Below are 24,790 nucleotides of genomic sequence, written 5' to 3'. Positions count from 1 at the left end.
TTGAACAAGAGATAAACTGATGTTCTGAGGCTGGAATTCTAAAGCTTGATATTCATATCCTATTGTAGATTCTTCAGCGTACACAAAATTGAAGGAAATTGTACTCGCAAAAAACCTTTTGAAGGACCTTCCCCAACTTTCGACAGTAGAGCAGACTTATGCTGTGGAATGTTTTCACAGCACACTGAATCACTTCGCACCTAAGTCAACACACTTCACCTATGCATGCATGAAAGCAAGGTAAGTGCAACATGTTCGAGGTGATGCACATTCCTTAAAACTATAAGTCTTTCTGCCATAGGACCTACATTGCAGTGATGCACTACAATGAAAACAGCAAGCGACAACAGGCTGTATCGGCTGCTGGGAAGCTCCGCTATGCTGTAAAGTTTCCTCGGTCACGCAAAGAAGCTGTTGCATTTCCAATTAAAGAGGAATGCACTTTTGGTAATCACATCTCATATATGCTGTATTATGTGAAAAATTGCACAAGAACTTCGCTGTGGTCTTTTTAATTTATAACAATTATCATTTGCTGCAGCCTATGTGCATGATCTCTTGGAAGCAGTACTCCAAACTACGGCACACTACAAGACATATGCGGAAGCGAGGAAAAGCACCAACAGATATGCCCCTCCACCCCTTTCTCATGCTTACAACCATGAAGTGAGCATCCAGGCATTAGTTGACAGGCACACCGCACGCTTCAACATGCAATGGGCTTGACCAAACCGTCTGTGTTCCCAAAAAGTGGAGAGAGAGCAAGAACAGGAAGAGGCCAGTGAGATTGCATCTCAGGTATGTCCGTTTGTCAGAGATCAGCTTTTTATGCACACTACCCATGCAAATTTGAATAGAACTTCATTGCTGCTTTGCTGAATGCTGACACAGGATGCTTCCAACACAGGTTATGTGCTTTCTTCATTCGGGGTTGTTCTCGAGTGAAGGGTTTCAAGACGTACACTGAGGTACAGAGGGCAAACTGCAGGACAGCCCGTCCACCACTCTCACATGCCTACAGCTCCAACATTGAAATATGAGAAGAGAGCACCTGCCCAAAACAGCCCTGTATTGCATTTTACAAATATTGTATTGTGGAGAAGTGTGCCATTACACTGTGTGGAGTAGAGCAGCGCTGCTCCGTCGGCACACTTCTACAAAGTAAAATTGTACATGATGGAAATTGATGTTCTGACGCTGGAACACATAGAAAGGACTAAAAAGAGCCACCAGCTTCCGTGGCATATTGGTTAAGATGATCGCTTTCTACGCTGAGACTGGGAGGTGACATGGGTTTGAATCCTGTCACCGGCTGTGCTGTCTGAGGTTTTCTCTAGGTTTTCCAAAGACTTTCCAGACGAATGTCAACACTGTTCCTCCTGAAGTCAGCCCAGGACGCATACTAACCCCCCTGTCCCCCACTCCTTCCTGGTGTCCTCTCCCCATCTGTACACGTCTGTACGCTGCTCATAGCCACTGTTGCTTTGCGGCGCTAGCACCGAATTAAAAAAAAAACAGAGCCCTGGACTGGTAATCTAGGTGACGTGGGTTCGAGTCCTACAGCTGGCTAACCTTTTCAGTGATTTCCTTTTTCATCAGTAAAACTGTAATCGGATTACACTTGAAAAATTACTTTCATGCAAAACTAATCGATTACTCTCAGTGTTACTCGAAAGAGTAATTTATTGTTAATAATGCAGTTACTTGTAACATGCCACTTACAGTTCTGCCTGTTAGTGTTGGTCATGACTAGAGAATACTTGCTTCAAGTTAGTGTGTGCAATATCAATATATTCCAATAAATGTATATGCTGGCACATTTTTGAGTTGTGAAGGACTGTGTCTTGGAAAGGGACAACATCAGTCAAAGGGACACGTTGAACTGCAACTGTGGCTTTTTTTTATTTTTTCATGAGCTGAAATAAAGAAATTGATATTCATATTAAACAAATTGTGTGGAAATGCATGCTACTGCATTTCTCTTGTACAAAAACAATGCTGTACAGACAACATAAACTCTATCATACCTAGTGTTGTGCATGGCGGAATCCAGTGTAGTCGCCGTCTTCAGATGGGAACTCGTCACGAATTCTTCGGATTGCACAACTTGGAATAACAACCCTGTTTCCCTCCCCTAGGCGGTGGTAGATCCAAAATATAAATTGCCGGTACGCAATATACCTTTTTGCCCTGAAAATTAAAAGGCAACATAATGTCTTTGCCCACATATCGTAGCTTTCACCTGCTTACTTGTTTCTTCTGCGGCCTCCCAAGGAGTTGCTGTCTGTGCCCAACATTTTTATTTTCTGTAGATCAATTGTATCTGCATCAAGGCAGTGCTTGTGGAAGAGGTGGTGGTATGTGATGCACAGCACACTTGCATCCTCCATAACATCTTGCACTCTGCCTTGTTCATTGCAGCAAACAGAGGATATCTCATCTTCCATGGGCATACAGTTACCACAGGAGCACCTGTTGACATGCAATTCGTGGCACTGTACATTACACCGTCCAATACAATTTAGAAAGTATATTCTCATGCATACATAAGCTAATAGCGGGTTTTAGTATGTCACGCCCTATCGCCTTTCGTACGATATACAAATATCGCACAATATAATAAAGGCAAGGTCGACGTTTTCGAAGTACTTGCGTTTTACTACAACGCGCAGTTGAGGATAATAAAATTACGGGTTTTCTATGGCTGTTGAACTTTGCGGGCACGATGCATGCGTATTACTTACAAAGGAACGCCAACACCAAGTTGAGCGGCATTTAGACATGAAGGGAAACATGGCACCAGCAACCGCAAGCAACGCACATGTGCAACATGCAACAACGAACAACTGTAATGTTGGGTATCAGAGGAACGGGAAGTGAGTTATACGATACTTCCATGCTTGTGAATAGTTTATGTATCTCTTATGGTCGAAATCATGCAGAATGTGCGGACACTTACCAGTCGAATTCTTCCACACGTCGTCCGACGGCGGCGTGTTCTTGGGCATCCCCTGATTCTTCGTCTGATCCTAGCTGTGGGTCGAAGATATACGGACGAACGCCCAAGTCATCCGAGAACTCATTCTCGGACTCCCACAATGATGACGAAGATTCAGAGTCCGACATTTCGAGCGCGATACGCAATACGGCGGCAAAGCTTCTCTTTCGCCCAGCTGACCGGCTTCCCCAGAGTAATGTGTGACGTCAGACCTGCCTCGGCTGATCCCAAGATGCTTTGCGATCTCCGCGGGCAGCTCCCATGGGCGAGCGGTTCAGCGCTTCAGTAATCGTTCAAAATATACCAATCCGTTCGTCGTTGGCATAAAATACTGGCGGTTCTAGTATTAGCCATGCGAAATGCATATAGTATGATGATTTTCCCACAGTCACCGATTTTCATTTCTGTTGTCCTTTAAAGCGACAACGAGTTGACAGGACGGACGACGAACCACAAGCTGCGCAAACGCTTCATCTGGAGGCACATGAAGAGATATATAAGCGAGTACGTCAGGACTTGCCAGAAGTGTCAGATAAACAAGGCCAAGTACAGACCGAGACCTGACCAAATGACAATCACTCGCCACGCAACCGTCGGGGTCCGTCCCGTCTACTTGCTGTCGCTTTAATATGGAAGTACACCAACCAGTCCAAATGTTATTGTATTGGAACAATAAATACGACCAAATCTGTGCGTGTAATAGAGGTTGGGAATACACAGGAAGAGAGCAAACACGAAAATAAACTATATCTAACTTTGCTTTCGGGTACAAAATCGAAGATAGACAATAATGCACACGTTTAAATGTCCGCGTCTCTTCGCGTTTCGCAACCCAGCTCTCTCTTTGCTTTGTTTCTGCAGCGTCAAGTCCAAATTTGACAACTTACAACTTTTCTAATGATCCATCTTAATGTTACACAAGATATGCATCTGTTTCTTGTTTTATCTATGTACGCTGTTGCTTCGGAAGAATGCTTCCAACCATGCGAAACATCGCTGTTATATGTTATTTAGGTACACCGCATATGATTTTCGTTATTATGTATTGCCTCATGTCCATATTTTCATCTGTTTGCGTGCTTTCCAATGAAGGTTTCGAAGTTAGACACCTCGGAAGGAAGAGCGATGATATAAAAAGGTCACGATTGATTAAAGGAGCAGCCTAAGACAGAGAAAAGGCAACGGCAGCGATTTTATAAATTGAATTGCGCTGTAACAAATCAGTGATGGGCAAAGTACCTCAAAATTGTACTTAAAGTAAAGTACCAAGTACCTGGCGTCATTAGTACTTCAAGTACAGTACAAAGTTCTCAATTCGAAATGTACTTCAAGTAAACTACAAAGTAGTAGGCAAAGGTACTTCAAGTATTTATCAAGTACATTGCGAATTTAATTTGTATCACTTTTGTACTTTTGTATTTGTATCACTTAATTTCACTGTTTGGTATCTGTGTCTTGCTTTTCTCGCAAAACTTTAGCAAGCATTCTTGACAAATGCTCTAAAGCCATAAGGTCCTAGGTTAAGTGCTAACCCGTGAATATGAACTTAATCAGATGTCATCATTTGCAGTCACATGTTGCATGCAGACAGCTGTGCTATGAGTTTGTATTATACCCTGACTGATCCAAGATTACCCGCCCTAGTGTGGTGTTCCGGTACTAATCTTCTGCAATAACAGGATTTTCAAGGAACAATTTCAAGAAAACAAAAAGTACAAGCCAACGGAGATTATGTATTTCTGGCTATTCCATGCTGCTTTTTGAAATACAACATGTTTAAAAAAAGAATATGAGAAAGTAAGAAAGGATGAAGCACAATGTAAGCCATCATTTTTATACGACTGTGATCTGATAGCAATGTAATCCATGTGACCAATTAAAAAAACGTAAAATGTAAAAATGAAAGCATGTGTGTCTTTCAGAGTGTTCATCATGTAATGCAATCACACATTGTGATATAAAATGATTATTAATTGCCAATGAAGGAAACAATATAGAAAAAGCATAGAACCCTGCATTGGGATAACTGAAATGACAATTGACCAAGTCATTGTGCTGCCGGTTGCAGTGTCATAATGTGTTGGAGTTGGAGTTGGACGGACTAAAAATAATACGTCATAATGTGTTCGTGTCTATGCATTCCATCCGTTTTACGTAATCATAGAAGCTTTGATACTTTTCCAACATTTCAAGCCTCTCAACAATACATTTGCTTTAACAAATATGCTCTTTAACAGCACAAAAATCATTTTGGTAAAATGTCAGACTGGGACTCTTGGTATTGCCTCCCATTAAAAGCGCTAGAATGACGTCAAGAAGACGAAAACACATAGGTAGCGCTATCTGTGTGCAACAACAACAATTTTATTGCGAGATGATGAATGGGGCGCTATCTGTGATTTCGTTTTCTTGTTGTCAATCTAGCGCTTTTAGTAGGGCGCATTTTTATACTCTTTTGCGATTTTCTATCTGGAGTCCAAATTTGGGTGCTTGATGGGAAAGTACTCGGAAAAAAGTACTTTACGTACGGTACAAAGTATACAATTTAAAATGTACTTAAAGTAAAGTACAAGTACACAGAAATGTACTTAAATTACGACTTGAGTACTTGGTACTTCAAGTACTACCCATCACTGTAACAACAAATCATTGTTCAGTCGAACATTTCACGTGAATTACTTTTACACAATGCTTGACAAATTAGAAGCGGTTTCCAGCCAATCGAATCTCCTTTCCATTGTCCTTAAAGTCTGCGTTCCCAAATGAGATTGTCACTGTCTTGCCAAAGAAATTCTGGTCTCCCACAGTATCGTTTGGAGCGCATCCTGTCTGTAACGTCACGATATCGTGCTCGCGTGGGGGCGCCACTGCAAGATCTCGGCACCATTACCCCAAACGTACTGTCGCACATAATCTAGATCGGCGTGATATCCAGGTTGTCGTAGTCCCACTGGATACGCCTGCCCCGTCCGCACTTCATGTAGGACTCCAGGTTTTCATTCGACGCCGTCTCCCACAATACCCACTGAAGTCTCCAATTAAAAGGAAACATTGCTCCAAATGATTTCTGCTTGAATAACGTTCGTCTATGAGGGCAGCTATTTCGACGCTTGTCCATGTTGCCTTCTTCGTGTGTGCCGCCCTCATCGTCTCGCCATCTTGCCAGCCCGGAACCGGCAGGGCGAGTAACGAGTAGGCAATGGCGAAACGGAACCACTGCGCCTGCACCAATCCTCCTTGAAGTGCGCGATCTCGTTCCCAAACGGATGACAGGTATCCCCGTTGGCAATCTCGGTTGCCAAGACACTTTGTGCGCGCCTGAGGGCGATCACGATCGCTGCGTAATCACGATTGCGCGCGGTGCGTATCCTGCGTCAGTGCGTTTGGGGTATTAATCGCAATATGTGTACTTTATACTGGAAAAAGGATACAAGGAGAATAACAAGAAGACTATGAATCAAGTGTATAATCCCTTTCACGAATTGGAACAAATGTCCGTGGTGTTAACCTAGGTTGCAGAGACCCTTCTAGAGATACACTGTCGGCACGTAAGTGTGGTCACGATCACGGTTGCCTCAGCCTGTTCACGGTTGCACACGATGTTGATCGTGCACCAGTGTGAAGGGGTATTTTGGGCAAGCCATCCGCCTATGGCGTCAGCGGCTCCGTCTCTACCTATTACCTATCTGTGTTCACACAGCATTATTGAAATGACATACCGCTGTATCCAGGTTCAGACGTTTGGATTCTTGAGGCCCAACCAAGACCTTCAGCACAGGTAATAGGTCTTCGACGTATCGAACCATAGGTCCTACGTTGTTGAACTTAGATACATCTCCATCCAAGTCAGGGTAAAGGCCATTTAACGAGACCGAACCTGCAAAGTGGGAATACGTAAATGTGTTACAGCAATTGGGATTTGCAGTCATTTCAGGATCATTCGTGAGATTGCTCCTGGACCGAGAATGTTATCTTGTGTCCATTATTTTTGATACGGGAGTCATGAAAAAAGTAATATATGTGAATGCACATGAAATATGTGTGCCACAAACGCCTCACCAGCGGTATCGGCCAGCTAGGTTTTACCATGCACACTTTCCGAATTAACAATGTATTTGAATAAAAAGCTATATGAATGAGTAAATGCGCCCTGTACTCTCAACCCATTCACGACTTTTCGCATTATTCTGACTGTTTAATACATTCAGCGCACCGGCAAGCAACACAGTAAACAACATAAGACTTGACGTTGATTATTCTGACTATCGGGTGAAGAGGTCGTGCCTCGTTAATATGGACAACTCGAATTATGGACGATTTTTGTCAGTACCAAACTTTTTCAGTGCATTTTCGTCTCGTTAATACGGAAACTCGCTTTTCGGACAATGGACGGTCCAACGAGGTACAAACCATATGTAGTCCATGCACTTTTGTCCCGTTATTATGTACAGTATCGGTACCGAGGGCAAGCCTCTCCCCACATTCTAGATGAGAAGTTTCGAAAGTAGGACTTTGCGTGGGGAGCCATGCCATCTCATTCGCAACCGTCCACAAGAACTATAACAGGAAAGGGGTTTTTTTGTGGGCATGAAGAGCCTGGAAACTCCTTTATGACGTCGAGTCTGTTCTGAACACGTCCACGAACGATTGGCCCTCGTGCAAGGAGTTGGGCCTTCAGTTAAACATAGTGCAGTCCCTCGTCAGCTTACGACATCAGAGGCAGTACAGTTGTCAGGCTGTGGCGCCGACGACTTCAGCAACACCCAGCCAACGCTCACGTCTGCTATGGCTCAAGCGTGACTACAGGCGGCTCTTCAAATCTTTGAGGACAATGAGCAGAACGCTGTATACCGACGTGTTACCGACGTTTTACTAATGTACAACGAAGTATATGTTCAAGGGGGCCCTAATTCGGGAATCGATCTTATTTTGTTCAATAAACTTTCAGCATTATTTTATTTCTTTGTATTTGATAATATAGACGATTTGCTTTATACACGGCTTTGGTCGGGGACGAAAGTGTCCACATTAACGAGGCACGACGTATATGTATGGAAATAAAACAGCCACACCTGAATTGGAATATAAATGAAAGGCACGTGGACGTAGCTCAATATCCTTCCTGCTGCGCTACTAATACGAGACTTTCATCCACCACTCGTTGAGACGATCATAGTGTCATCGCATACCAGCAGATGGCGCTAGGGGCGCCAACTGGTCAGAGAACTTTATTAGGAGAGTTTGACCATTGGGAGGAGTCTGTTTTAAATCGCGTCATTTGACATCACACGACGGGCGGCGCGAATGAAGGCAGGGGGGGGGGGGTTGACGAACAGGAAGGCTCACACGTCTGGTTCTACAGTTCCCTGCACTAGAACGGACAAGGTCCACTGCCTTCAGAAAGTTCAGGAGGGCTTTCCGTACGGATTTGCGGCGCTGGAGGTTGCCGCGCGCATGGACGATCTCCTCAATCTGCCGCCCTGATGTTCCAGGGCGCTGCCTTTCATCCTTTCCCCGAGCAACGTGCCGCCAATCTAGGCAGGCGGACCGCACGAAATCCCCACGTCACCTGGAGCGTCAGCGGAGGCAGAGCCTAGGAATTTCCACGTACCGCCGCGGCTCGCCTTTCATTCCTGTAGTATAGCATTCCAGCAAGGTGGCCGAAGGTATGACGGGCCTGACGACAATGCAAGCCCGGTCTTCGGGCGGCAAAATATCAAAGAATGGCCAAACGCTCCCCATAAACGGCTCTGCAACCAATACAACGGAAGTCACGCTGTGTAAGAGGGGGCGAGTCAATCTCGGCCTGTAAGAACGAGCCAAATTCCAGGTTCGTTAGAGAACATTTAATGACTGGGTAGTTTCTTCGAGCATCGTCCGCCGAATACCATCCCGAAGGTCCCGTGCTCGCGCTGCACACCTCGGCCCGTGTGGCCAATGTCCACGCATCTGCGTCATCATCGACGATGATAGTCTTCAGTGTAACACCTCCCCACCGAAGACGTTGCTGGGCGTTGCAGCCTGCTCTCATATCTGACAACCAGTCCATCCGGTGACGAAACGAAACACAGCACCAACACACAGACCACGCAGACAATTCAACGAGTACCCCCGTGGTACATTCCAGTACCGTCATGGCCGACCAATCCCAAGGTACACAGTTAATTACCCGAAACACCTCCCCACACACAACGCATAACCCCAAGATCTCATTCCGGACAAGCACAGCCCCTTTTACTGCAACTAACTCATCTGGATAACGCATCCGCAACCACATTTGAATTACCTCTAATGTACTCAATCTTCAACTCATATTTTTGAAGTGCCAACGCCCACCGTGTGAGACGAGCACTCGACGGAGCTGAACGGGAGAGATACACAAGCGGGTTGTGATCCGTTCTGACAGTGATCGTCTTGCCAAACACCCAAGTGTCTAGCTTACCAAGAGCCCACATAATCGCATAAGCCTCGCGCTCAATCACTGCCCACTTGACCTGCGTAGTTGTCAATCTTTTGCTAAGAAACGCGATGGGCATGTCCATACCCTCTGTACGTTGCGAAAAGCAAGCAGCAATAGCTAACTCTGACGCGTCTGTCGTCAGGCAGTATTCCCCGTTAACATCTGGAGCGGCTAATTCTGTAGCTGACGCCAGCGCCCCCTTTATGCTTCCAAAGGCATCCCTTGTATCCTGCCCCCATGGTATAACCGAGGGAACCTTCCGTTATGTAAGGTCGGTCAACTTCGCTACCTTATCTGCAAAGTGATCAATGTAGTCCCTGTAATAGTTGAATAGCCCCAGCACCCTTCGTAATTCAGTTTTTGTTTTGGTAGCTCGAGTTCTCTAATAGACTTTACCCTCTCAGGGTCCGGCGCGTGCCGCCCGGAACCGACTACGTGTCCCAAATATTTCACCTGATTCTCTGCAAACTTACATTTCCGTGGGTGGGTTAGAACACACGAGGATGGAAAATGATGAAACCGGCTGGGGGAGAGGGAGGCAGGGGATTTTCACACACACTGTAGGTCGGCAATGTCGGATTTCACACCTTCGAACTGCACTGAGGACTGCGTAGACAACGTTATTTGGCCGCTTTTCTTACTTGCTTTAGGAAAAGGCACAACACAAGATGAATATTGCATGGATTTATCATCAACGCTTTTTGAGAAGTGCGTCTGTCCATCCACCTATCGCTTCTCATTCCCGCACGCCTGCCGTTGCATCAGCCACGCCCTCTCAGTTGACTTCACGTACGATACCAGTCCTGGAACTCAGCAACGCGAAAGAATCATGTTGAGCATTCTGCTCGTATCCAGATAACATATCGTATCTAGATAACATCCAGAAAACATATAGCATCCAGTAACATCCAGTAGCGTACCCACGTAACATCCATATATTTACGATAAACCATAAATAGAGTTATATCCACTTGTATAGTTATGCACTGCAGGAGCAGATAACATTACATTCTGCTCTTCCAGCCATGATACTTCATACCGAATTCAGAGTTGCTTTAGTAGAGAGTTTTAACAAACAGGGTCTGGCAGCACCCGATCGCCCCCAAGAACACACTGACGTCCCCAGGCTATCCCACCGATGTCACTCAGGGATAGGAATGGTGTCCCTGGGACGTCCCTGAATGGTCCTCAATTTGTCAGAAAAGTGTTAGAATGAGACTACACGTATCATCCTCAGAACTTCTTCGGCAAATCCCCCAAGGACACTGCTAGTATGGTTTCAGGAGTACAAGCAGTAGTGAATAATTTATTTTGAGAAGTGAGGGCACGTTTGCAGCACCCAGTCAGCGTGTGTGTTTGTTTTTATATTTTTTCATCCTCGGTCACAAGCTTCACATTCGTGGTTTCTGATCTTTATTTGTTCAGCGCATTTCTCATCACGAACAATGAGTGTCACAGTTTAAAAAGCAAAAAAAAAAAGGTCCTTACACCAGCGAGCCCACTTAGAAAGGCATATGCTGCAGCAGCATTTCTTTTCCAAGAGAGAACAGATGCAACTTTAGCTTGTCTTCCGAATTCCGGCAAATTCGGGGGTCCTCCTCGCATCTCAGTCAATTTGAAGGGTGAGGCATCTAAGTTTAATTTGATTTTGCACACAAGCAACAATGAAGTGAGAAATTCCTTGGAGTATTAAATCACTATCAAGGTAATGTCCGTGTTTCTTACTGCTTTGGTTTGAGGCATGCGTAGTAAGTGAAGCTTGGGCAGCCAAACGCTATCATTTGTTGTCTCTTCGAAATTAAAATGCTCCGTGCAGCCTCCCGCCAGGGACCCTTCGCGGACACCCGTGCAACAAGACTGCAGTGAAAGGTCTAGCAAATTCTATGCTTTACTGAACGTCATACCCAGTACGTGCACGAATTCCTTTAAAATCCGACGATCAGTATTTGCACCCTTATATCTGTTTTTATTTTGTACTTTTTGTTCGTAATTGTTTCGCAACTTATGCATGAGAACTCCTTCTTTGATTGCATTTGGTAATGAGAAATAAATCGGGAACTTGATTACTGTTAGCAGGTATTAAAATGCACAACGTAGTATTAAAATAACTTTCTTCTCCTGTGCTTGTCCTACGGTTGATGACCGCAAATGACAATCACTTGAAGCTCTTAGAAGGACGGTCTGTGGACCTCCCCCGTTCATCTCATCACGGACGAGGACGTGATGACACTTTGAGGACATCCTGAGGACCGCGTGTGTTCCTGGGGTAACAAATACGGTGAATTCGAACCTGTTGTATCCGGAGAAAATACCAGCATGAACAGTGCTAGCAAACTGAACCGGAGACGCGTTCGCTCCCAGACGATGCCCGTTGCAATGGGGATTAAAGTAAATAAGCGCCCTATACGTCTTTTCCGTTTTCGCCAGTGCACGGCCATGATGGCCATTCATAATTCGGCATTTCAGGTCGCGAAAATCACAAAAGAGACACACTAGCTCAGCTCAGAGAGACATATTGCCTGAGCCACGTGCTACAAACTCACGTGAAGGTCGACATGGCACGTCGCTGAGCTCGATCATGCCTCATATTAGCGCACTCGCCAGATAGAATCACACCCCCTCGCATCCGTGTGGCCCTTTCGCTTTGTGACCTGCTTCTTCACGCCTAGTTCTTGGATAAATAAAATTGTCATTGCTGGTCTGAGCCTCGTCCTGTCTTGTTGCTGTTCCGCCCTCGTCCTTCCTCAAGCTCAAGGAAATGTTGCCTTCTGCATCTGCACACCAGCTCGCTTGACTCCTTGTGTTACGTTCAGCGTCACGCCTTTGGCCATGCTGTGTTCGCAATTGTGGTATTATCCGTTGAGTGTGCTACTATGCGGCACGATGGAGCTTAGCGATACGCCATGTCGACCCTCACGTCCGTTCGTAGTCTGCGACTGAGCTTACGCCTTATCACATGATTGTGATCGTGAGTATAGTTCCGCGACTCAAAATACCGAGCTATGTCAGACCATTTTTAGAGGAAGAAGAAGATGAAGATACACATTCAGAAGAAGTTCGGCGGCTCTCCGCATTGTGTATCATTTAAAGGGTTTTCAAAGGTACTGTATGCTTTTCTATCATATTATACAGTTGCGATCAAGTACTCTCTCGTACTCTCTCTCGTACCTCTCTCGTATTCGCACGCCTGGAACAATGTTTGCTGCTTCAGCAATGGAAGTCCATTTCGCCGGAGACTAGGGGGGGGGGGGGGGGGGTTTCTCCGTGAGCGCCCCACGCAGAGCCGGCCCCGGTAGCTCAGTCGGTAACGTGTTAGATTGTTGAGCGCATGATCCCGGCCGATGACGGTAGCAGTGTGGGGCAGGTAAACACTGTTTCCAACATCGTGTATCGGAGATTTCCGGCGCACGTCCAAACGATCCCTGGTGCTCGAACTTATCCGCAGTCCCGCCCTGTGGCACGTGCAGTGCACATTCTCATGCGGGTGTCATACTAGCACACGATGCAGCTATGATGAAAATTTTCAACCATAAGTGTGTTGGATAATGGCGGCTAAGCGGAGAGATACCGCGGCCGCGCGCGCCGACTGTGCAGGAGAACGTGGTTTGCTGAAACGCATGAGTGTCTCCATAATGGTGTGTGCAGTTCTGTCGGTATTTTATTGTGACGCATTCCATTCCTGTTTGTAACACAGGATAATCCCACCTCCTGAGTGTTGGGCTCAGAATAATTAGGGTTCTGGAAAAAAATGGTGCGTGGTTACGTGTGCGGGTATTGGTCCCGCGGGATTCCGGGCGCCCAAAAATGCAGGAGGCGCAAGAAAAAAAAAAAGAATAATAATAAAGCAAAGGATCGTCGTTGTGGCCAGCTGATGAAATGGATTGTATCATTCGCCCTTCTGATTTGTTGAAAGTGGGAGACGTATGATGTTTTAGTTAATATTGATGTTAATGAACAATAAAAGCTGCACGCCATTCAATGCGGAACATAAAAGCGGTTACATTCGCTGCACAGCCTGTGCAGATTGCCGTCTGTTCATTCTGTTCATCTCTCTCTCTCTGGCTTTGTTTTGCGGAGTACAGATAGCGCGACAAGATAAGGAAGCAATTTTCCAAGGTCCTGCTACCTTCAGCGTATTTCTCTCCGATAGGTAGGAAACATGGTACCCGCATTGTTTTACAAAAGGAAAGATTGCACAGTAGTGCGCAAAATGGCACATTACCCAAGCAGCACAATGTACTGAAAGTCGAGTGCAATAGGGGTGGACGGTAGGTGTCTTATCAATGTTCTTTAGTTTCACGAGTCTGTTCAAGGCCTTCCACCTACCCGTCCACCCCTATTGCACTCGACTTTCAGTACATTGTGCTGCTTGAGAATCTACTGAAAGTCGAGTGTATAATAGGGGTGGACGGTACGTGTCTTATCAATATTCTTTGGTTTCACGAGTCTGTTCAATGCCTTCCACCTACGCGTCCACCCCTATTGCACTCGACTTTCAGTACATTGTGCTGCTTGGGCACCTTCTGTATTCATACCAATGAAACAAAACTCGTATAAACGTCAACTGAGCTTATTATCATGAGGCTCCGACTTCACGCTTGCCTTATCTCGGTGTTCTCGGATGTAGTTCCCAAATCAACCTGGATACTAGTATTTTCCTATTGTTGGTCAAAGGTTTTGCAATGCGTTCTCTCATACTTGCTATGTCGATGGACCGTATCTTCAGCAGAAGCGAAGGGAAACGAATCAATGAATCACAGGTCGTACAGCTCACAACGACAAACCAGACCAGGGGTCAACAGTAAAACCGTGTCTGACCAACAGTAGAGAAATAATAGCATCCAGCAAACTAATGCTTTTCATGATCTTTCGTTCATGCCCCCCTTGATTGTACATATCTGCTATCGTCCATTTCTTTTAATGTGCCCTCAAAGATACTACGTCATTCCCCAATTTTTTACACCGGTAACACAGACGCTATATACAGGGTGTCCCAGAAAACGTGTCATTGAATTATAATTAAAAAAAACTACACCACCTAGAGTCAATGGCGTTTGTTCTTACTGGGTTTTTGCCACCTCCTCATGTGAATGTCGTGTAACGTAAGTTTAATTATGTAAATTTTTGCGAGCTTAAGTCGGAAATTTGCCTAGTAAAGGTCACTTTTTTAACCCACCAATGTGAAGAGAGTGTCTAATTTAAGTCAAATTAATGATAATTCACAGCGATATTCAGGAGCTATCCCATCGGAAAAAATAGCCGAACGTCATGCTCTACGGCGGTCGCACAGAATAGCGCACGATGAATTTTTCAGCGCAATCTTTGTCAGTCCGACGAAAGGAGGTTGGAAACCCAGCCCACCCCGACATCGCAGAAAGAGATAAAACAGGCACGGCTTATCACGTCCGACTTTCGCTGGGATAATGCTTTCCCTCTCCCAACTTTAGGAAGTGTTACTTTTTCTACTATCACTCTGTGGGCTGGCTGCCGAACCTCCTTTCGTCGCAGTGAGAGCGATAGCGCTCAAAATGTCATCGCGCGTTATGGTCCGGTGCTCCGAAAAGCATGATATTCGGCTATTGTTTCCGATGGGATAGCTCGTGAATATCACTGTCAATTATTATGCATTTGAGTGAATTCGGCACGCTCTTCATATTGGTGGGGTAAAAAGGTGACCTTTACTTGGCAAATTTCCGAGTTCAGTTCGCAAATATTTACATAATTAAACTTGGGGTACATGACATTAACTTTAGAAGGTGGCAAAAACCTAATAAGAACAAATGCTGTTGACCGCATGATTCTAGGTGGCGTAGTTTTTTTATTATAAGCCAATGACACGTTTTCTGGGACACCCTGTATAGTCCATTAACACGCCTAATGTCTAATTTCAATCACCTTTATCATCAGCATGGTGTCGACATTTTTGTTACCTGTAGTTTATTTTCTAGTGCTGTAAGAGCTATTGTTTAGCTCTTCATTATATGATTTTTCTACTGTTTCTTATTTCGTTTGTGGTCGAGCACCACGAAGCTTTCTACACAAGCTCCTGGATGGCGCTTCAGCAAGTGTCTCAACCTTTGCCACCGATAAGGGGACGTTGCCTCGATGGAGATAAAAGGCAGAGAAGGTGAATAAACCATGTTGTTGCATTGAATTTCTGTGTGTGCTGCTTGTTCCTTAGCGCACGGAACGGACGGGCTGACGCCCCGAGGTCGTGGGAACATAGGTTTCCACACGTTTTAGGTTAATCTGCACCATTAGGTAGACCTTTATAGGTTGTTCATGGTCACTTTACACAAATAAACTTCAAACTTGAAACTTGAATACAGCGAGTGATATTGGTTTTATGTTACTCATTGGCTCAGGACGCTGCCGGACCATTTCTTCCGCCCACACAACCTGGGACCATTTTTTTCCTGCACCATATTTTCTTGGACCATTTTTTCCCTGCACCCGCATAATTTGTACCTACCACGAAAATGTGTTTCGAATTTTCTCGATAGTAGCGCTTGGAAACACGTAAACACTCCGCAATGAAGTTACGTGCGTAGGCTGTTGATAATACAGCATAAGTGCAAGCAAGCTAGTGGATAAATTCCACACTAGGAAGAGCGACCGTGCTTGTCTCTCGTTCTTCCTAGTGCCCAACCTCAGACTTCTATGAACCATGTTGCGTAGGCTGCACCACCGCAGTCATGACTCCAGTCAATAAGATCCTATGCGTGGGAACGAAAAGTCGTGTTTACGCTAAACCTTTGTTTCGCAAGACTTCCGTGGGCTGTTTCTACTGTGCCTCAAAACCTAAAAATAATTCCGAAACAAATTCCAGCGTGCCGTACGTAGCACGCATTTCGGACGATAGTTGTTACTGTGGATGCGAGCTGTGGGTAGACAAGAGTCAATGCCTATCCACGTCCACCTTAGTATGACATCATACAAGGATAAGGCAGCATGGCGATGCCTGCGAGTTTAGAAAGGGAACATGTATCTTTCCTTATACGTTAGTCATCAAACCCGGTAAAGAATCCGCATTTCAGATATGGAGTTGTATTTCTCTTAGATAAGACTATGGCACTCAGTTTCGCAATGCCGTCGAAGCTGTGGCGTAAGGGCACACGATGAGGGAAGTTTACATGGTTTACTTACCAGATGTAGGCTTGTGAGTGAATATCCCGCAACATGCTGCAGGACATCGAAGGCTGCCAAAGATGTCCGTGCCAACGCCTACTAGAGAAGCAGCCGAAGCCAATAGTGCACTTTCTCCCCCTACAAGGTGTAAGACAACTTCAGTCCAAAGAGCTCTACCATGTTTCAAGGCTGCGCATTTGTTACCAGAACTTCCACCGGGGATCCGATTGGTATCGTATGGATTGTTCGTACGACCGTAGACTCTGTTGCTGCAGTCGCTAGAAAAGCACATTTCAGGTACGTTGGATACTGCCAGGGGTATCGCTCCCGCAACACGGAGAAACTCCACTGACTTAGCGTCATCATCAGCCCTGTGGCCTTTGAAGTACCAGGATCCAGTGTCTTGCAGATGATCTGTACAAATATCAGTTAAGGAAAAATTTATGAACGGGAGCGTTCACAATGGTGTCATTCTTCGCCGGCGATTTGGTGGAGCTCGTAATCCGGTAGTAGCTGTAGACTTTGTCGCGTTACTTGCAAACCATCTGTCTCAGTGCGCTCCTTATAGCCTCATTCCCAACGACGACACAACAGGGGTGGTCTGCCAAAAACGCTCTTCCCATTGGGATGAATACTGGTGGCCGCCGTCTTTAATGAGTATGTCTGAGCATAACGTAACATTCCATATAACGAGTCATCCGGTAAACATCTGACCAGCGTATCAACGTTCCAAAGTTCAAGGAAAAAGAAGATTGCTTGCTTCCGCGTGCTATATGCACACTTGTTCACGTGAGGAGTGCTGGCCGATGCGGTATCTTTTCTACACCGGTTCCCGAGCTGGAGAAAATGAACGGGCACGAAATGAACATGAACGGACACGAAAACGCACTCCGCACGTGCACAGTTTCTGTGACTACCACGGAGTGGCAGCACTAATGGCAGCGCCGATTCATTGAATCGCGTGTGTATAAGAATACACACATTCGCCGGAAGGCGCCCTTTTTTATATACATTTCAATTTAATAGAAGATGTATTGATTAATATCACTACGTTTTCTGCGTATATGCTGTGAGACTGCCCTAAGCTTCTTAGTCTAAAGCCACGGGGCGACAGGTGTCTTCGTCAATTGCTGGCGCGAATTGCGTAATTATTTCAGTTTAGCTATATAAACATTTTTAATGCACGGATACTGGGCGTGCATATGAACGAACGATTCTCACGGCACTCGGTTCTTCACATGAACATCCCTAGTTACGAGGAAGAAATTGCACAACGTCATGAGAATCACCAATGTATTTAGTCAAATGAACATTTGTTCATCTCAATAATGCCAGGTGCTGTAACCAGCTCTGGGAACACATTTTCTAGCACGGGCTAAGCTAGACATCCTCATTATATGACTGGTGATCACGAAAAGCAAGAATAAAGTAACAATATTCATTTGCATGCACTAATGTCCGCCGAAATCCGTAACATATAGGCCCTTTTTTATCCCTTACACATGTTTTACAAAAAAGCTCTAGGAGCAGCCTTGTTTTTGCAGTTGAGCTATACGGCCAGGTGGACATCTCTCAGGAAAGTATGTAACGCATACACGCGTGTTTAGTGGGCACGTAAAAAATAAAAAGAATCACCTATAATTTGAAAATAATGCCATTGTCGAGAGCATAAACGTGCACAGTTCAATGGAACAGCCACTGTTGCCCGAAATACCGCATACACGCGTGTTTAGTCCGCACGTACAAATAAAAAGAACAACACCAGTGTGCCGAAGACGATCCCAACGTGTTGGCAATGAAGCACTTTGTTGGGCGACTTTATTTCTACTGACTGGGTTGGGGCTTCTACTACTGGGTTGACTACTGAAGTTGTTGAAATGATCCAGAATTCTTATTAAAGGACTAAGTTTGCAATGCATATTGACATAAAAGGTAGGGTAACATCTGAGGGACCTATTCGGTACATGAAATGAAATGGACGACAGAAGCTCAGGACAATCAATCCGCGAATGGAGAAGTGTGTGCAAAAACGTGAAATTATTGACACGTCTTACCGTGTACGCTAGGGATACTAGAAAGTGTAATTTATCAGTTTGCGAATAGCAGCTGCAGCCAAAGATGTTTTCACAAATGACCGGTGTATTTTTACCAGAGTAGCAAATAAATATGAAACAATTAGCACATGACACTGATTGAGAATCAACAGCATCCATCATGAAACGTGCAAGTTACACTGTGTAAACGTTCGAGGGCATTCTGAAATTAGTGTCTGTGTTTTTCGCAGGTTCTAAAAAATCCCAGTTGAATTTGCGCAGGGGTAAAGCGTAGTTTGACACGTCGTACCGTGTACGCTAGGGATACTTGAAAGTGTAATTTATCTACAACATGACTAATTACCTTTTTCTTTAATTGGGGAATTTCGGACAAAAGCGGGATAGCAGAATGGCAGCCGATCCCGAAATTATTTTTAATGATCCTGAAAAGCCCACATGCTTTGAAATATCCATTGCCGAATGATGCAAGTGAGCAATGCAAATGAACCGGGACCGCAGGGTGAGGGCGGTCCAGGTACTATGGTTCGCCAGGACAGTCCTACTCACAGTCTCGAGAAGTGCCCCATGGAACGGGATGTACCCTATGTGTGACAACATCTTATCGCGAAGCATCAGAAGATCGTGCGCTCACCGTAACTAACCGGAGGAGATGTCGCCTTCCAGTGGACCCAGTCCCACGTCAGTATCGGCGGCAACGAAAACGCGGATCATCTAGCGTCCTCGGCACACCTGAGTTGCAGCCGTTGTTTACCAACTCCGGACGACACCGACAGGCAAATGGCCGTTCAGCAGCTTGTAGAACTGCAACAGCCTGGTGTATGTGACATCATGTACCATCATCGCCCCTTTCTTCCCATGAAAGACCTCCCTCGAGGCATACAAACCATGTTCCATAGGCTACAGACTGGATCTGTTTTACCAACTCTCAACTATTCAGGGTCGGCTCTAGGGATGACGCCGGCTGCGGCCACTGTCAACAACCTGAAACAATCGCCTACATCCTGCAAGAATGCCGATCATATGATTCTGCGCGCGAAGCCCACCTCCCTCACTCCAGCTCTAGCACGCAAGCGGACGTCCTGTGCCCCGGTGGTTCTTATGCCGAACGTTCTGCTAAACTAAGAAACCTTGTTCTCTTACTGCGGTAGGCGTGTCCTGCCCAAGGACCCGTCTAGCCCTTTGCACACCCCGACGGACTCAGGCACCCTCTCCGCGTCTCTGTGGGGCCAACAACAGCGAGGAGCAAGGGGAAAAAAACTATGTAATTCGGGATTATGGTAGGCGCGAGCTGTGTGGTGCAGTTCATTTTTCAGAGTATGCAGGACACCAACATTCCGATATGAAAATCCTGGGAATATCCCTGAGAGCAACGTCCTCGAGCTTGAGGTAAGACTGACACAGAGGCCAGCAGACAGTCATTTACTGCACATGTGGACATAACTACACAGAGTGGGACAAGGATAAGACGAGCCTAACGAAGGCGAAAGGTTGGATGCTATCCGTCCCGGGTAAGAGACGTTTAAAAGGGACAGTCATCCCTTCGGACAGAACACTGGGCTGTCTCACCCAGCCCTTTCTGGTGGCAATGAGAGCAGATTTCTGAAGGGTTCCCGATAAGCCGTGTCCCTATTTCAGGAATGGTTTTGTGTCAGAAAGATTGGGGAACAGTTAGTGCAAAGATTCAGGTGAGAGGAGCGGATGTTGCCCTCTTCAGTTCCGCACCGGCTTTCCCGCTTCCTTCTTTGTTCTCCGAGGAGTGCATATTTCGGACACGGAGACACGCCAGCGACAGAAAATCCTCGACTTCGGCTGCCGTGTACGTTTCGCGCTCGGTGATCTCGTTTTGCACATTCCGACGAGCTGTTCGGCACGAAATGCAACCCTAGACTATCCACAAACTCTTATAAACTAGGCAAAAGTTCCTCCCAATCGCTTGACATCTTTGCAGAAAATATCGACATCGTCTAGTTTAACTGTCTCCACATCATGTATTCGGTAGACCCAAATTTGTCGTTTTGTTTCCCAGCTCGTTTATGACGCCATATTACCTCCCTCCCTCGTAGACTCCGCCTTAATGTGACTTTCACCCCACAATTCAAGTTCATGACCAGTGCTGTGACATAAGCCTCTGTTCCACCTGCGGTATCGTGGCGAACACTCAGCACATTCTTTTGCACTACTGCCCGCAAAGGGGGATACCGTACGTTGAGCTTGCCCGTATCAGCAAGAGACTACCCAACTTGCACTCATTGATCCCTATGAAGATCCTATGCTCCGTCGTCGGGTTCTTCACCTGTTCATGGGCTTCTTGTCGTCCACTGGATTGCTCCAGACGGTTTCATTTTTTCTCGTATGTTCATCCTTCCTTCACCATCTTGCACGTACAATGGGCACCGCACCACCGCTGTGAAACACCCCATCTCATTGTCATCATCTATTGTTATTGTTGTCTTCCCATCTCCAATCCTTCCTCACCGCTAAAGCAAACCCCAATCAAGAAAGAAGGAAAAAGTAGTCAAGTTTGGTTGATAAACTCGTTGACACGCTCCTGTTTTCACATCCTGTGCGCGCACAGAAGCCGCAGAATTACGGACATTTCTATCAGCCCATTATCGATATTACATTGATATATACAGGCATTGATATATTTTGCGCTGCGCCGCGACCAGCCGCGAAAAAAATACGTAAACCGAAACCAATTAATTACTGCAACAAATGACCCGCTTCGGTGGCAGATTTTTCTGTAAAAGGTGTCCACTGAAGGTCCCAAAAGGGGTAGTACCCATTTTAATGCCGACAGCGCCCTGCTTTAGAAGTTACGTTTTTTTACGAAACTCATTTTAATTTTAATTTAAATAATGAGCGGCTCCAATTCGTTCACACGGTGTGCAGCTTGTAGGTGGTATCGGACAGATACTTGTAAAAAAGAAAGCTCGTGGATTGGTGCACCCGTTCGCGAATTATTTAGCCCGGGGATTTAACTGAAACACCCGGTATATATATATATATATCAATGTAATATCGATATTTATATCGACATGAATATCGATACTTTTACCTATAAATGTGTCGATATTTTAAGAGTATCGATAACATCGATACAAATATCGACATCGCTCCATCCCTAACAGAGACACTCTGTCACAACGTATTACAGTGGCCTACGCATGTAATATATCGATTTCGCTGCTCGACTGTATGTAAGACGTTGATGATTCATTGTAGACCATACACAACAGGCAAAAGATACGTAATGTATTTTCAAGCCATTCAACTGGAACATACGCTCCGCACTTGAAGAAAAAAGGATACCTTCCAACCCAATGTAGTTTTTGACCGTAAATGGAACACCTAGGAGGGGCTGGTTCCGTGTCATTGCAGCTCCACCGTCGGAGGTTAGAATCCTGTCGATCTCTTCCGCTTCTTCTAACGCAGCCTCAAAGCATTCATCCACGATGGCGTTGAGCATCGGCTGCACCTCCTTGATGCGTTTGATGTAGGCCCGTACAACATCTGCGCATTTGACCTGTTTAGAAAAGGGACATGTGCGTAAAGCTCATGAGAAACAAGGAGACCTCTTCCTTCTAGAGGTTTCGTAGACCACTGTGGATAGCGACTGAGGGGGAAAGGGAGGGCACTTCGAAGCAGTCGAAGTGGTGAGAGAAATAAGCTATCTCTTCGACCGCGTTGACATGGATCACCATCATATTATGTTTTTACACAATAAACACTGCCCTAGCGAATGTACTGCGCCCACAGCAGACGTCTGATTCCTCCGCTCGCGCGAAGCCCGCCGCCTTTCTTCGGAGGCCACGTGACAAGCCAAGAGAACGAGCCTCGACGAAGCACCTGCATCTAGAGTCACTAAATAAGCTACGCTTCAGAGTATCGACCCGGAGTTCCAAGAGCGAGCATGCGCCATCTTGTTTCCGCGCCACGCTACACACGCGCAAGCACACTGCGCACGTTAGCGCACGATGCCATCTATCGTGCGCGGGTGAAATGTTCTTTTCGATTTCAAGGAGGAGTTGACGGCCTCGATCTCACCTTGACATCCTCGGGACGCTCTGGTTGACAATGCATGGATTATCGCACAACAATCATACACGCTTTTCTATCCCACAGAGAGCATTATGTTAGCCGTCTGATCCTCAAACTTCACTAAATTTCTCTAATCACTGACAACGTTGGAAAAACGAGCTCCGTGAAACGAGCTCCGTAGAAAAAAGAAAAGAACCGCCTTAACTTGCCATCGGTAAACAGATACCATTTTCAAAACGTTTGCTTTTCTGTTTGATATCCTGGGATGAATAGCTGCGAACAAGTAGTACTTCACTCTGTAGAGAGCAGACGAATTTTTCTCAGCCAATGAGGCGCATTGCTGGTGCGACGTCACAGGACTGACGCAGTGGCCAGGAGATGGAGTCTGAAAACCTCCAGCCGCTGCAGCGTTTTTTACAGTTAAATTGCCTTGTAGTGGGACCTTGTTGAGCTGAAATATTTTTCATCGGCCACGAAGTACGAGCCGTTTATAGACAGCTAGAATAGCCATTACATGCGTCTTTAAAACAACACAACAGCATGATTCCCTAATCGTTCTTTTTTTTTCTTTGGTGCCTTCGTTTCTCCGAAAGGTCTCTGAGCCCACCCTATTGGTTGGACCTGGCCTCTATTGGTTGGACTCGGCCTCCATTGCGCGAATCTCCAGGTGGCAAGTCGATGCTGACACGATGGGCAGCGATCACCTGCCTGTCCTGGTCAACATTCTGCACTCCAGAACGGAGCGGTGCTCCGCACGGTGCGTCAAGCGTACTGACTGGGCCTCCTGCCGATCTGCTCTGGAGACCGACTTTGCAGACTCCATGCCGATGAATGAAAGGGACTTCTGTCAAGCAGTCGTTCGTGCCGCGCAGTCCTCCACCAGCGTTGCGCGGATACCGGAAAAGTTCATTGCCGTCGATGCGGAGTACGAGAGGCTGCGCGCGCTCCGCCGCCGCGCGGAACGACGCGTCCGTCGCACTAGTCTGCCGGAACACACGTCTGAGGCGCGACGTGTACAGAAGGCTGTCCATAGGCATCTGGTCAAACCGGCGCGTACCTACTGGCGGAACTTTGTGACTTCACTGTCGCCGCGCACGCCGCTGTCTCGGCTGTGGTCGGTGCTCAAAGGTCTCCATGTCCCCGTCTCTCAGCGCCAGCCATTTCGATCGCTTTCGCTTGCCCCCGGGCGTCAGGAACTCGAAATAGCGGAGGAGTGCTGCGACCGCCTCGCCTCAGACCCCACCAACTCACTAGCCTCATCCAAGGATATCCCCGTAGTTCTGGAGTCGTCGAGCGAACCTCTCCTAGACATTCCATTCTTCCTTGCTGAACTTGAATCTGCGCAGGAGAAGGCACACGTGCATACCTCGCCAGGCGCGGACCGTGTGTCTTACAAGGCGCTCAGAAATCTACCGCTTTCCGCGCGCCAGCCTCTTCTGAGCATCTTCAACGCGTCCTGGGTAGCCGGTCCCGTCCCGACAGAATGGAAATGTGCGATGGTAATCCCCATCTTAAAGCCGGGCGAATCACCACACAACATCGATTCATTTAGGCCAATTGACCTTACCAGCTGCATCGGGAAGACTTCCGAGAGAATGGTCCATTCGCGCCTCGCCTGGTACCTTGAAAGTACGGGCTTCTTCCCGCAGGTGATGGCCGGATTCAGACAAGGTAGATCTGCCGTTGGCAATTTCATCGCCGTCACCTCCTCCGCGCAGCAAGCCCGATCTGAAGGCCTACATACCGCCGCTGTGTTCCTCGACGTTCTGAAGGCTTACGACAGCGTACTCCACAGTACTGTTGTGGCGACACTCCAAGAGGCTGGCGTGGGGGGCCGGATGCTGTCGTGGATTCAGGACTTCCTATCGGACAGATCTTTGTTTGTGCGCACTACGGAAGGGGACACCCAATCCTTCCCTGTTCGCCGCGGCGTCCCGCAAGGTAGTGTGCTCAGCCCTCTTCTGTTCAACGTTGTCATGGCCTCCCTACCAGCTCACCTCCGAGGCAACATCAGTATCACCATTTACGCCGACGATATATGCCTGTGGACGTTTAATGCTAACGCTTTTCTCTCGCACCTCCCTCTAAATCGCCACTGAATCTTTTATT

The 24,790-nt window shown here is 46.4% G+C and overlaps 1 protein-coding gene across 1 annotated transcript in view; it reads right to left on the bottom strand.

Annotated features, from left to right (window-relative positions):
• LOC135388401 (fatty-acid amide hydrolase 2-A-like) overlaps window positions 1–24,790 on the bottom strand; it is a 63,706-nt gene that overhangs the window by 21,792 nt on the left and 17,124 nt on the right. The window contains exons 2-5 of the mRNA XM_064617961.1: window positions 21,953–22,166; window positions 16,791–17,000; window positions 16,605–16,724; window positions 6,718–6,875 (exon numbers count right to left, since the gene is read on the bottom strand). Coding sequence (XP_064474031.1) covers window positions 6,718–6,875; window positions 16,605–16,724; window positions 16,791–17,000; window positions 21,953–22,166 — 702 coding nt within the window. The remainder of the gene's footprint in view (window positions 1–6,717; window positions 6,876–16,604; window positions 16,725–16,790; window positions 17,001–21,952; window positions 22,167–24,790) is intronic.

Source organism: Ornithodoros turicata, chromosome 3 (assembly GCF_037126465.1).
Source record: "Ornithodoros turicata isolate Travis chromosome 3, ASM3712646v1, whole genome shotgun sequence".
NCBI classification, from domain to species: domain Eukaryota; kingdom Metazoa; phylum Arthropoda; class Arachnida; order Ixodida; family Argasidae; genus Ornithodoros; species Ornithodoros turicata.
Note: the sequence above shows the minus strand (reverse complement) of the source record. Positions and strands in the feature narration are given on the sequence as shown.